At 37.1% G+C, this 14,234-nt stretch overlaps 1 protein-coding gene across 17 annotated transcripts in view; it reads right to left on the reverse strand.

Moving 5' to 3' along the window:
• MGA (MAX dimerization protein MGA) overlaps positions 1 to 14,234 on the reverse strand; it is a 144,355-nt gene that overhangs the window by 14,360 nt on the left and 115,761 nt on the right. For 5 of the 17 annotated variants that reach the window (XM_031672915.2, XM_015237148.3, XM_031672916.2 and 2 more), the window contains exons 12-17: positions 14,019 to 14,091; positions 10,747 to 11,264; positions 8,235 to 8,532; positions 6,303 to 6,929; positions 2,729 to 3,019; positions 1,031 to 2,547 (exon numbers count right to left, since the gene is read on the reverse strand). In XM_031672915.2, coding sequence (XP_031528775.2) covers positions 1,031 to 2,547; positions 2,729 to 3,019; positions 6,303 to 6,929; positions 8,235 to 8,532; positions 10,747 to 11,264; positions 14,019 to 14,091 — 3,324 coding nt within the window. Of the gene's footprint in view, positions 1 to 1,030; positions 2,548 to 2,728; positions 3,020 to 6,302; positions 6,930 to 8,234; positions 8,533 to 10,746; positions 11,265 to 14,018; positions 14,092 to 14,234 lie in introns of those variants that run through there. The other 12 variants (XM_015237156.3, XM_072962637.1, XM_072962638.1 and 9 more) reach the window with 12 other exon arrangements.

Genomic DNA, 14,234 nt, shown 5'->3' on the forward strand with positions numbered 1-14,234 from the left:
GGAAGGGAGATTCTAAAACAGCTATGCATGACAATCATTGCAGAGGGCCGTATTATCTGCTCCTGGTCAGAAGGACACAATTTAGATTTCAGGCCACCCCACAGGCAGCTGACCTCCTTATGTTTTTACATCAGACCCCATGTCAGTGATCAGCAAACCACAGCCCCTCACCTGTTTTTGTAAATAAAGTTTTGCTGGAACACAGCCACACTCATTTACTTAGTATTGTTTATGGTTGCTTTCACTCTACAATCTGCAATTTGAGTAGCTGCAACAGCAAGTCAGCTAGCCTGCAAAGTCTAAAATATTTATAATCTGGTCCTTCACAAAAAAAGTCTGTCCAATTCCCTGCCCTGTATCAGACCTGACTCTCAGTTACTTAGTTCAGCAAATACAACCCTAAATAAAAGTCTACCAAAATGGCCTCAGAATAATAAAATAATAAATTATAAAGGTCATATTACAAAGGAAAATGACCAAAGTTCAGAATATTAATTCTAGAAACTAATTATTTAATTTTAGGAGATAATTAGAAAACATCTTTAGTCAGGGTTATAGTAAAATATTAAACGGTATTTTTCATTTTTCTCTAAAATGAAAAACATCTCTATAAATGCAGATAGATAAATTACCTCCCAGTTCTAAGGCCACCCATTCCCTGTTCTTATATATCTACCAGATAAGCTATAATCATTTCACATAGAAAATGTCAAAGAAACTGAGATCAAATGAGAGTAGTGTTTTCAGGACCTTTTTTTTTTTTTTTAAACTAATTTGATAGGGACTCTCAAGCATCTATTCCCCCTAAAGGCTCAAGCCAGCCTTCCCATAGTATCAGACAAGAACAAAATAAGCTCAATAAATGTTACCTGACTGACACAGCCTAAAAACTACAAAGTCATTTAATCATGATCTAAACCTAAGTATCCAAGTGAATGTATCAGGTCTTAGTGATCTTCTGAAAAAACTACTTGTCTCTAATAAATCATTTAAATCCTTGAGGTTTCAGTCACAACAAAAATGGGCTCACCACCTTTTCTACATCATCAACCTCCTCACTCTGGTAGTCAGAAACAACATCCACAATCTCATCAATAGAATCATCGGTTTTCTCATTCTCATCTTCCTCGTCATCCTCTTCCAAATCCAAAACAGTGAAGTCAGCACTGCTTCTCCCACCCTTCTTCTCTTGCTTTGGTTTTATCTGTTCTCCTGATAGCAGTAAGTGACCTTGAAAATGTCCTTCCCCTCTGCTCCCTTTTGTAGCTCTCCTAGGAACAATGGAGAAGGCTGCAGGACTAGAAATCCTACGCCAAGAATCACATTCAGTTTTTAAAACTCTGGCATTCTCAGTACTTCCATTTTTTCCAAGTAAATCAGAGATGCCTTGTTCCTGTTCAAACACATCTGAATTTTCCTGACAAGTCTTTGTTTCTTTAATTAACTGCTCATCTGCCTCTTTCTTGTATTCTTGTGAAGTTCTAACACATTTCTGGGTCAAAGGGCTCTTCAGGTGTTTTCTCCATCTCTCCCTAATGCTGTCCTTCTCCAGAGAATCTCCACATCCCTTCTCCTTGAGCTCTGGTTGCAGATTAGACTGCTGCTCCACAACTCTGCTCCCCGAAAATTCAAGTTTACTTTCTTCTTTAGAGATGACTGGAAATTCATTCGATTTTCCCTCTGGATTGTCTAAGCCCTTCTGCTGTTCTATTGTCACATCACCAAGTTTTTTAAGCTGCATATTACTTACACTTTGGACTGTCTGACTGGCTCTTTCAGAAATGGTCTTAACTTCTAGAATAGTCAGTTTTTCTTTGGAACTGTTACGATTTTTAGTCCCATACTCTTCATCAACATCTTTATAACAGTCTTCACCTGCATGCGACCCAGTGATACTGGCATGCTCAGAAGACTTAACAGTTGCAGGAACTTCTTCTGTAAGGGATTCTTCATCTAAATGATCACCTCCATCTTCCAAGGAATCATTCAGGGTTTCTTCTGAGACAGCAGCTGCCGAATTTTGGTTTCTTGTGTTAGTTTCAGGGTCTATAGTTTCTCCTCCTGACTGTAGGGCCTTCCTAGTTTCCTGCTCTCTTTTTAAAGAGGTCGTTTCATCTTTGTGGTCTGCATTCTGAGATTCTCTTTTCATCTGAAGTGAAGCAACATGCTGAAGAATGGAACTGGGAACCGGCTTTTGTCCTGGAATCTGCAACAAGGCAAAACTACCAGACTGGAGAGGAATAAGACTGGCTGTACCAACAGGCTGCCCTCCTGAGCTATAGGTTATTTTTGTTTCAGAGCCTGTTTTACTTGCAAAGCTTTGCGGTTCAGGAGGGGAGATCCTCAGAGTCAATGTGCCAGACTGAGACACAAAACTAGGTCCAGAAGAAAGCAATGATGGTGCCTGAGTAATAACATTCATCGCTGGAGAAGACCCAACAGCCTGAATTACAGGATTCATAACAGAGAAAGCAGAGGATGAAGTGGAAGATGGTGGAGTCTCTGAAGGTTTGGAAGGAGTGGGTAACCGGATTCCCATCACAGATCCTGTTAAGAAAAAGAACACTTTAAATCACCATTGCCCGTATCAAGACTTCCAAAGTATGCTTTTCTTTTTTAACAGGTGACTCTAAGACACTAAGACAGCCAATTCTGGTGTATTAACATACCACATAATCAAATGATTCAAGAAAAGAAAAACTTATCAGAAAGATCTCTAATTTTATACCTGGGTTCCTAAACATGACAGGTTGTAAGCTGGGCTGGGTATTAGAGCCTCGAAGCTGATGCAAAGGGAGGAGCTGGACAATCTGCCCATTAGGGTGCCTGAACAGGTTCATTCCACTTGGGCTCCTAACAGGCTGCAAGACCATTCGATGCCCCTGAAGTTGTGTGTTTGGGACAGGTCTAAGAGTAGGAGAACCTTGCTGCACTGGAATCAACAACAGTCGAGGTCCAGCACGTTTCACTGTGTTAGGAGAGACCTGTGGAGTAGCCACTGGAATCTGAGGGGCATTTTCTGAAAAACAGGAAATGGAAACATAGTATCAGAATTTCCCTGTAATGCACAGGAAAAAATTATGACATAGGATCTAACCATGTTACAAATAATTCCTAATCTAAATCACAGAGTTGGTAAAATCCTGTACCTCTGTGAAATACTACTTACTAGTCTACTGAATGAAAACAATTTATCTTAAAAAACCTAGAAGTTAACCATACATTGCAGGGCCTTACACTTATACTGGTAAAAAAAAGAACGTATCAATTGTCAAGAGGTGCATTTGAAGAGATAATACTTGTGCCTAATGAAAAACATGGGCAGGCCTCTAAACCTGGATTTGCATTAAAGTTGATGATAAAGCCTTCTTTTTTCAACTTAAAAATTCAGGCTGTTAACACTTACTAGACTTACGATTTAGTTCCACAGGTCATACTCAAGAAAGATAAAGTCAAGGGCTAAAAATCACAAGGTACAAAAACTTGGCTTTTAAATTCACTGACAAATAAGCAAAGTATAAAGATTTGTGGAAATTATTTTTCAGAAGGGAAAAAATACATACCCCACCAATGGAATGAAATTAAGAGACATCAAAAAAGCAGGGAAATAAAGCCTGATTAGGAAGAGGCAAAAGACCGTTTCAAAACGAACAGAAAAAGGAGAAATTTAATGCAGAAAATGTGAATTAAAAGAGATTTCAAAACATTAATAGTACCTAAAGATGCACTTCAATGTTTGGAAGAGGTATTTAGAAATACTAAAATGTGGGGGGGAAAAAACATTGGCCATGGGGATAAAGAGACAGAAATAATGATAATAGTAACGCATAAGTGGTCTAACATTACCATTCAAATTAGGGAACTTCTTTAACATTATTACTAATTAAAAATTTTCATTAGTTTGTCACCAAACAGAAAAATCAACAAGCCAAGCAAAACAAAGATTTTAGCTTAATATGTGATATTCTATCAGATAGGCATTCTGCCCACAAAACATATCCTAACATTTACATAACAAATTATATATAGAAGCTCCAGGACTACTTTTGAAAATGAAATAAAACAAGGAGACCAAACTGTTCATAAAAAAGTGTACAACTTAAACAAAAACATTCATCTATCTTATATGAATTTGGAAACATATTAAAGCATTCTTAATTTCCTGAACATTCCCACTCAAATTTAGTTTTAGAGAGTGATCTAAAACCAAATTACTCCAATTCAGAGAATAAAAGTAGCCTTTAATACATTATGTGATTATTTACTCACATGTGTGAGAGGGAAAAAAAGGGAAAGACAATTATATGATTATTTACTCAAATGTGAGACAGCAAAAAAGGGAAAGACAAAAAGAAGGTAAGTCAAATGAAAAAGTCACAGATGTCTGAACACCCAAGTTGGGATCCTCTTTAAGAAACTAGAACAAAATCACACACACTTCCTTAAAAGCTAGTTATTTGAGTCAGATCCATTTATAAAAAAGCAGATAGGAAAATTTGTTAATAATATTATTTCTTCAAGTGGTATTACAGAAGATACTTCAAGGTGATCATATGGATATAGAATAACACCATTTCACAGTGTCAAAATTTTAAACTTTGGATTATATACAGATTATATACCAGTCTTTGATATATGTATTTTCCAGCTTTCTTCATTAACAGAAAAAGCAAGCCACATGCTAAGAACATACAGTAGCTAGTTAGAATTTAGTATTTTTTTTATTATTGTTGTTTCCAGTGTATTTATTTATGAGGTTAACCTCTATTTTGAAAAGTAATATTGGCTTCCAATTATAGTAATATTGCTCCTTTAAAAAATGCATTTAAGTGAACAAATGATTTGATTAAATAAGAATATTAAGTCAATGCCAGTACAAATGGGAATCAGAGCAAAATACCTAGATGTATATTCCAAGTGACTGAAATCTGAGAAAAAATGAACTATAAAAAGCTAAACTACTTTACAGTTTCATGATAGAATTAAAAATATAATGAAAGGTTGGAATCCATGACTTAGAAAACCAGACCAGTTAAAATATGACAAGGTATGAACCTTGAGATTCAATTAGGAAATCAAAACAGTTTCATCATCAACAACTTTACTTCTGAAATTGTATTTTAACCATTTTTTTGGTATGTATATTTATGGGAAGAAGCAAAAAACAAATTTAATACTGTGATCCACTTTTCCATTCAACTGCACTTCAATTTATAAATCACTTCTTTCCTAAAATATCAACAAGGATTTGGACTATGCCACTAGAAACAAAAATATCTAATAGGAAAAATATCAATAACCAAGACAGAACTGCTGTTGGCTATTTATTTCCCCTTAAATCCTGCAAAGTCTGTCACACTCTTTTCCACAATAATGCCTCTTTGAGTATACTAAGAGAACAACTTACTTTAGCTAGCTGAATTAGGATATAAAAATTACCGAAGTGTAAGATACTCTTATTTCAAATTCACTTAACCTTAGCCAATAAGAGAAAATTTTTAACTTTAACAAAAAAGTTGAGAAACATATAAAATATAAGAATCCTAAACAAAGAAATAGTCCTCTTTATTTCTATTTCAATAAGTTTATGTATAATTAAATAGGAGAATACTGTCAGTCAGCATACAGGAGTTGGGCTGATTCACAAATGATTTTCACTAGGCCAGAGAAACTAGAATTTTATCTTCAACAAGGAGGAGAAAGAAAAAGCTCTCAACTTGGATGCAGCAGAAGCAGAAGTCCTCTCTCTCTTTATTAATTATAAAGAAGCAGCATCCTCCACACACACACACACACAAGAGGGAGCACTTACACTTGTTTCCCTCCTCAGAGGTGTGTGCCCCTACTTCTCAGCACACAGCACACAACAGGCTGCACTTGCTGTGGTGTCCACCTTAGTAACAGCTGCTCTACTGGCTCAGAGTTCCACTCCCATATACAATATTTCAGGATCCTGCAAATAGCATTTCCACTCTAATGTTCTTGCGTATTTTTAATCTCCTGAGGATCTCTAGCCCCACTAAACCAGCTGTCAAGGCTGTTCAAATTATCTCCAAGGCACCAGTCATGGTTTTTATTAGTGCTCTGCTTACAAAGTTGCATGAATTCTCAGTGACTGTCCTAACCCTGTATTAACCATGAGCTCTGTTATTTTTCATGTTCAGTTTTGCAGAATGCAAAGGTTTTTAGGAAGATATGTATCATATTTAGCAGAAACACCTGATATTCCTATAATCCTATCACAACCACAAAGTTATACAAATAGCTATACAGTAAACCAGCTAGTAACATCTAGGCCTTACCTGGTCTCTGGCTCACTGGTGGACTCCCATCAATTCCCGAGAGTATAATGGGAACAGAGCTCAGAGATGAAGTTGGTGTGGTCACCATGGAGGAAGATGCAGCTGTGGTCACCATGACTATGGAGGTGGAAGCAGTGGAAGCAACAGGAAGAGTTATGGTTGGAGGAGATGCTACCAAAGACTTAGGAAAAGCAACTGAAGCCACAGGGGTAGTTACCCCAGTCGTTTTGATAAGGTTCACAGTGGCTGTAGACTGGGTAGGTGTTACAAGGGTGCTGGTATTAGTTTCAGAGACCTCAACAACCCCTGCAGTGGTGGTACCAGAAGAATAAGTAGTTTCTTTAGTTCCCACGTCAGAAATAGCAGTCATAGGTGTCACAGCAGTAACATTCTCTAAAAACACTTGAGGGGTGGTAGTAGTGACAGCAGCAGTCACAGGGCTGCACACCTGAACTGGCTCAGAAGAAACCACAGGTGTGACGACCATTACTGGAGAAGGTCTGATACTGAACTTCTGTGGCCCTGTTAGGGGTTGGGGTGTGCTAACTCCAGGTATCTTCTGCTGCAGGGCTCCAACTTTACTCATCACAAACTGTGTGAACACACCACCAGGAGAGGGTCGAGCCGCTGCAAATAAAAATTTGCAGGTCAAAATTCTTCAGTTCTCATATTTTATTCTCATAGTGACTGTGTTTATCAACATTTATTGTGTACCGCTGGGTCAATTTCTTACAGGTACTACCTACCTGCATTACACATGCCAATTTCTACCCACAGAAATCCAACACATCCTTCAACCCAACCAAACCTTTAAAATTCTAACAACAAGGGATTAAAATTGGGTGTTCCTTCTGAAATTCTGCTGGTTATGTAATATAGCCATACAGTCAAACTGCCAGGAAACTAGAAAGACAATACAGTAGCACACAATTTCATCATCTAAAACAGATGAAGAAAGTAAGAAGGAAATTGTATTCCTAATTCTAATTTTAAAACTTGTTTCCACTACTTCCTCCAGTCCCAGCACCTCCACCTCTTTATTGCTGTCCTTTTACAAGACAATTAAGTTCTGCATAGTTCTAAAATGTATAGATATTTTTCAAAAAAGGGCAGGATAAGATTATCTTTTTTTTTAACCTCACCAATTAAAGCTACTTTTAAAGAAAGTGGTAAAATGGGTTCTTTTTAAGGCATATAAGGCCCATCCTCCATCTTCACACAACTCCAGCATTCAGCCAGAGATTTCAATTTCCTATTAGAGGAATAAGAATACAGCAAATGATGTTTTTACTAAACACTCCTAAACAGATTTCAAACAACAAAAAGAGGAATCCAATAAGCCAACTGTATATATTCTCAATGCTAAAACACAATTTCAAGAAGGTAATTTATTACAGACTCTAGCATTGCGATGTTGAACAAGAGGTTTTTATTCACAGAAAAGGAATGAACAGAATAAAGCCATGTATCCAAAATTGTGTTTTACAAGAGCCTTCTACTCTAAGCCCATACTAACTCAACGTACTTTGATATTGCAAGCTCCTTGGTTTCACAAGTTCAAGGAACATACAGATGACTTGTACCAAAAACACCAGTCCTCATAGGAGAAATATTATATTAGGATAAGTATTTAAGAATATGTCTTCCCTTTTTAAAAACAAGACTAAAAACCTAAGTCTTTTCTACATTAATAAACCAGTCTAAAAGTCTGGGAAGTAACTATAAAACTAACTAGAATTCAATTCATCTAGTGCTGCAGGTTATCAGAAGAGCTACTAAACAATTTTTTAAAAATTCACGCAAGACAGACATCAAGAATAAGAGTAATGCCAAATTCTGTATTTCTCTAATTTTTACAAACCCCGTATCTGTATCCACTGGCCGAGCACGAAGTCACAACCCTTTCCAAAACATACACACGGTCCAACTTACCAATTGGTCTTTTTGCCGGGACAAATGCCTTCAGATTCTTCCCAGGGCGATTTGTTGTAGTGCCGGAGGAGGATGTCGTTTTGGAATTGGATGTTGAAGGCAACAGGGTACGTGGTTTCCTGGATGCAGCCACCTTGGCATTGGATGCTACCTTGGAGATGACAGTACTGAGGGTTGAGAGGTCCAGGACTGAGGGTCGCAACCTGCCTGTGATATAAGCAGCTAGCCTATTGGCTGGATGCAATGCCCCCATCTGTCCCAATAGCAACTTAGCCTGCGGGTAACTCTTACCATTAACCTGAAACAAGTGGCAAAGAGAAATTCTGTAAAGATAAAATTCTCTTGCTAACTCATCTCCCTTGACAAGGGTTTCATTTTTACAAGGTTTTAAAAGTCTATTTTTCATATTTAAAGGGAAAAAGAAATGGACTTTTTCCATATGGTATAATCTGAGTATTTAGGTGGTGAAAAAAAAATGCTGTGTCATTTGATATACTGAACTATAACTCATCTTCATTTTAGTAGTTTGGAAACAGAATTTAAAAACTCATCATACCTATATCCTAGATATGTGGAAGAAACAGTCAAATCTAAGGACTCCTCCAATTGTTTTACTTATCAATAGCAATTCTAGTTAAGTGATTAACAATCATCAACAAATATGAGTAACTGTGTTCCACAGAACCTCTCTGACAAGACCAGAGGCATAATGAAGCCTTCTCACAAGGGTCCTTTAGGGCATCCTTCATATTTGGAAAATATATGGTGAATCTACTTTAAGTTATGAGAAAGCCACTGTTACAAATACCTAAGCCACAAAGTCATCTCGGTTTTCAGTTTTAAAAAAAACTCAACTTTGAAGGTAACTGTCATCATCTTTTGGACAAAACTTGGGCTTATGATAAATACTACTCGAAACTCATTGTAATTTTTAAAATAGTCACTAAACTCAGATGAAATTCAATGAATGAACAAGGTAAAGATTTTCCTCTGCTGCCTAAGTTGATAGACTGACAGAGCTGGGTAGCAGAATAGTTTTAAAAAGAAAGGAAAAAAACCTCCCAAGTTTCTTACCCAAGTTCTTTGTCAAACTGCTGAGTGACTAGAGAAGATATCCCTTCCTGTATTTCCTTTCCATTGTTTAAAGGGGTAAGAGAGTGGAGTGAGAGAAAATCCTACTCTAAATTTAATAGGGAACTGGTGAGAACAGCTACAGCAAGCTATTCTCTCCTCTAAGATATAAAACGAAATTACTCTTTGCTACTTAAGTAAAACTGTTATTTCCAGACAGGTCAGAAATACGTGCCCCAACTTTGGTACAAAGAATATAATTTACCCATCCTAAAGTAAACATTACTATATAGTTTTCCAGGCTCTGTGGAGTTTGGGTCAAATATCCCTGTCTGCTCCTTTGGGACTCACTCTGAAGACTATTCAGTGGCTTCCCCAAAAAGTACATTACAATGCCCTGACTGCTTATGCAAGTTCATGTTTTATGGTGGCTTTCTGAGTCCTAGACAGGAGAAGGAACACAAAATTTCTATGACTGTATTGGGGGGAGGGGTCCTAGTCTCACTAGAAATGATCTCAGGAAAGTCTGCTCTCAAAGTATGAAATCACAAACTAAATGAGAAGAAAATACTCTCCTCTTCACTAAGAGTTTAAGAAGCAGTTACACAGCAACTGCAATAAAAAAATTTTTAAAGTAGATCAGTCATATTAATGGAACAATCCTTAGCCCAGAGAAGCAGTCAAGCTAGTAAAGTCAAGTAACCTTAGCAACAATGTCAGATACCACCCCACATTTGCTACTCTGATATAAAAATGCATTTAATGTCACTGAGCAGAAGGGATAAAATCTTTCTGTGATTACATTTTACTTCAGAACTTTTCTTTCCAAAGGATTTTCTAGATGTCTGTATAATTTTACCAATATACCTGCCTGAATTAGTAAATTAGCAAGGATATAAATATTTGTCCTGTAACAATGATTATACTGGCAAAAATCCTATGAATCAATGAAAAAAGTAATTAAGTAAACTGTGGCTCAACTTTTTTAAAGTTATGTATTTGAGTAACAACGTTACTAAATTAAAATTTTCTCCCAAGTTTCCAAACATCTACTGCCTATCTCAAAATTTCACCTCATTTTATATTGAAAGCTATCTGCTAATAGCCCAAGAACTAGACTGAATCTCCTTATTATCCTTGCTTGGCTGTCAAAATATCACCACAGCCCAGGTAATACAGTTTAAGTAGGAAAATGCAGTTCAAGTCTGGGAAAAGTAGTAAGCTGACACAGGGCTCTACCATTCTGTTTGTAAAAGTGCCCAAAATTCATTCTAGGTATGTATCTAACCTAGGCCTATTACAAAAAGAAATAATGACTTTTGTCACCCAGTTCCCAGGAAATGCAAAAATAAATGATATAAGGCCCACAAAGGGCTCTGAAAAATCAAGATGTTACCTAAGTATAAAAAGGTGCTACATCCAGATTAAAGATAATTCTCACCTGGATAAGCCCAGATGTGCTTGAACTGGGTTTACGTTTATAGGCCACAAGCTTCCCTGCAGGAGAAAGCCCTGCATAAAAGGGCAGACCTTTGCCTCCATGTAATCTCTCCCTTACTGAATCCAGGGCATCTGTCTGCACAGGAGAGATATCATCCATTTTCCCAGGGGATAATGGACCGTCAGGAGTCTCTGATCCAGATTTCTCAGCCATATCATCTTGGTCTTGACATGATGGCATAGAGATTTTCACACGAGAAGAATAAACAGGAGGATTCTTTTCACCCCGGCTCTTTCGCTGAGAAGCCAACTCAATGATGAAGCTGCCCACCTTAAGTGACTGTGGCATGTTGCTATTGATGTGCTGGGATAAGATGCTCAAAATCTTATTCCGATCCTCCTCCCAGTTGCAGTCTGAGATGATTTCTATCAGTTTGGTGGGACCACCAGGTGACCTCTGATGCACATAGGAGGTAGAAGAGGATTCCCCTTCGTTGCAGGAAGACTTCCAGCTCTTTTCTGATAAGGAATTGAAAGATATTTCTGCATCAAAGCATTTTGTACCAAACTTTGAAAGATTTTTATTTTTCCTGAGTTCTCAGGAAAGTGTCAGAGGCATAACAATTCAACAGTTGCCCAGTGTTCATTGCCATGTACTTTCAGTGGTAATTTAACACTCACAATTTGAGAGTTTTCCAAGAAAAAGACTCTAGAGAATCAGACAATAATAGTCTTCAGTATCCTGCTCACTGGGATCTCTTAATAAAAGGGAGTCCTAAAAGACGGCTCTAAAAAGTCATAACTATTACATAAGAACGTGTTAGCTTATAATGCATGACCTATAACCAAGGTTGGGCTTATCTGGTACTGTTTGGTATTCTTGCCATTAATATAGGCAAACCAAAGATACTTTCCAAGATGCTTTGTAATACATGATGTGTAGAGTCAATCCTAAAGAACAGCAAGAGATATTTTTTTTTCTTTAAGGTGTACTCTACCTTTAGTTTCTACTACAAATACTTCTGAATTACTTCTGTGCCTTTAGATATGACTGCTCCACTTTTACATTTTATGCAAGACTACTCAAGTGGTCTCAAGTATTTACATTCATGGCAACATCTTAACTAAATGTGTATTTCACTGGACACCTGGATCTCTATAGCAGAATCTCCCAAAGTGCTACAGTTACAGGTCTGTCAGGAATACAGATCTCCTCAGCCTTTGGGGTGGTCATGCTCTTAGGCAGCCTTCTCCACGTATCTCAATGTGCTAGAAATATTATCATTTTTTGTGTGCATCATACCATAAAGAAAAAGTTGGGAGGCAAATGAAGTCTTAAGAAGCAAAACCGGACCAATGGAACAGAACAGAGAGCCCAGAAATGAATCTACAAACTTTTGGTCCACTAATCTTCAACAAAGGAGGCATATATATATACAATGGAATATAGACAGTCTCTTCAGCAAATGGTGTTGGGAAAACTGGACAGCAGCATGTAAATCACGAAGCTAGAACACTCCCTTACACCATACACAAAAATAAACTCAAAATGGATCAAAGACTTAAACATAAGACAAGATATAATAAACCTCCCATAAGAAAATACAGGCAAAACATTATCTCACATACATCTCAAAAATGTTCTCCTAGGGCAGTCTACCCAAGCAATAGAAATAAAAGCAAGAATAAACAAATGGAACCTAATTAAACTTAAAAGCTTCTGCACAGCAAAGGAAACCATAAGTAAAACAAAACAACAACCTATGGAAAGGGAGAAAATTTTTGCAAATGAAACCGACAAAGGCTTGATTTCCAGAATATATAAGCAGCTTATATGACTTTATACCAAAAAAACAAGCAACCCAACCCCAAAATGGGCAGAAGACCTAAACAAGCAATTCTCCACAGAAGAAATACAAATGATCAACAGGCACATGAAAAAATGCTCAATATCACTAATTATCAGAGAAATGCAAATCAAAACTACAATGAGGTATCACCTCACACCAGTCAGAATGGCCATCATTCAAAAGTCCACAAATGACAAATGCTGGAGAGGCTGTGCAGAAAAGGGAGCCCTCCTTCACTGCTGGTGGGAATGCAGTTTGGTGCAGCCACTGTGGAAAACAGTATGGAGATTCCTCAAAAGACTAGGAATAGACTTACTGTATGACCCAGTAATCCCACCCCTGGGCATTTATCCAGAAGGAATCCTACTTCAAAAAGACACCTGCACCCCAATGTTCATAGCAGCACTATTTACAATAGCCAAGACATGGAAACAGCCTAAATGTCCATCAACAGATGACTGGATAAAGAAGATGTGGTATATTTATACAATAGAATACTATTCAGCCATAAAAATGACAACGTAACGCCATTTGCTGCAACATAGATGTTCCTGGAGAATGTCATTCTAAGTGAAGTAAGCCAGAAAGAGAAAGAAAAATACCATATGAGATCACTCATATGTGGAATCTAAAAAAAAAAAAAAAAAAGAACATAAATACAAAACAGAAACAGACTCACAGACATAGAATACAAACTTGTGGTTGCCAAGGGGGAGGGGAGTGGGAAGGAATAGACTGGGAGTTCAAAACTTGTAGATACTGACATGCAAATGTAGAATAGATAAACAAGATTATGCTGTATAGCACAAGGAAATACATACAAGATCTTGTGGTAGCTCACAGCAAAAAAAATGTGACAATGAATATACATATGTTCACGTGTAACTGAAAAATTGTACTCTACACTGGAATTTGACACAACATTGTAAAATGACTATAACTCAATAAAAAAAATGCTTAAAAAAAAAGAAGCAAAACCAAGAATAGTTAACTCCCTAGACACTATCCCTCAACCTAGTGATTCTGGCAGTAACCTTTATTAGATAAATCAGTAATACTCCTTCCTTTGTCCCTCTGCATTTCTCCAATGGCAGAGCTATTAAGAACCTGTGGGAAAATTTCAATAGCTAATGATGCCAATGTTGCGGAGGTTTGTAAAGAGGGTTAAAAAAAAAAAATCACGGACTTCATCCTAAATATCTCTTACAACAACATATCATGTCAACACCATTGAATTGTATTTCTTAGAAAAGGAGTGACAGACACAGCAAATAACTGGAAAAAACTTATCATCTCTATTTTTAGCAAAACCTAGAAACAGGGTAGTTAGAACATATTCTGGATTAGTAGCTTTGGTTTCTTCCCATTATTATTTGAAACCACACCTATACAATTACTATCTAAATCTAGTTTTCATTCTGACCTTGTGATTTATCAGAATCATCCTCCAGGTCACAAGTCATTGGTTTCAAGGGCTGCTGTTCAGAATCCAGCTCCTAAAGATGAGAATAACACAGAAATACTTCAATTTGATACATATTTAATATCAACAGAAAGTGGGACATAAGCTCTCAAAGCAGCCTAAAAGAGCAGAAAGACTGAGCTCAAAGAACATCTTCATACCTACATGCGTAACTAT

The sequence above is a fragment of the Vicugna pacos genome, chromosome 6, assembly GCF_048564905.1.
Source record: "Vicugna pacos chromosome 6, VicPac4, whole genome shotgun sequence".
NCBI classification, from domain to species: Eukaryota; Metazoa; Chordata; class Mammalia; order Artiodactyla; family Camelidae; genus Vicugna; species Vicugna pacos.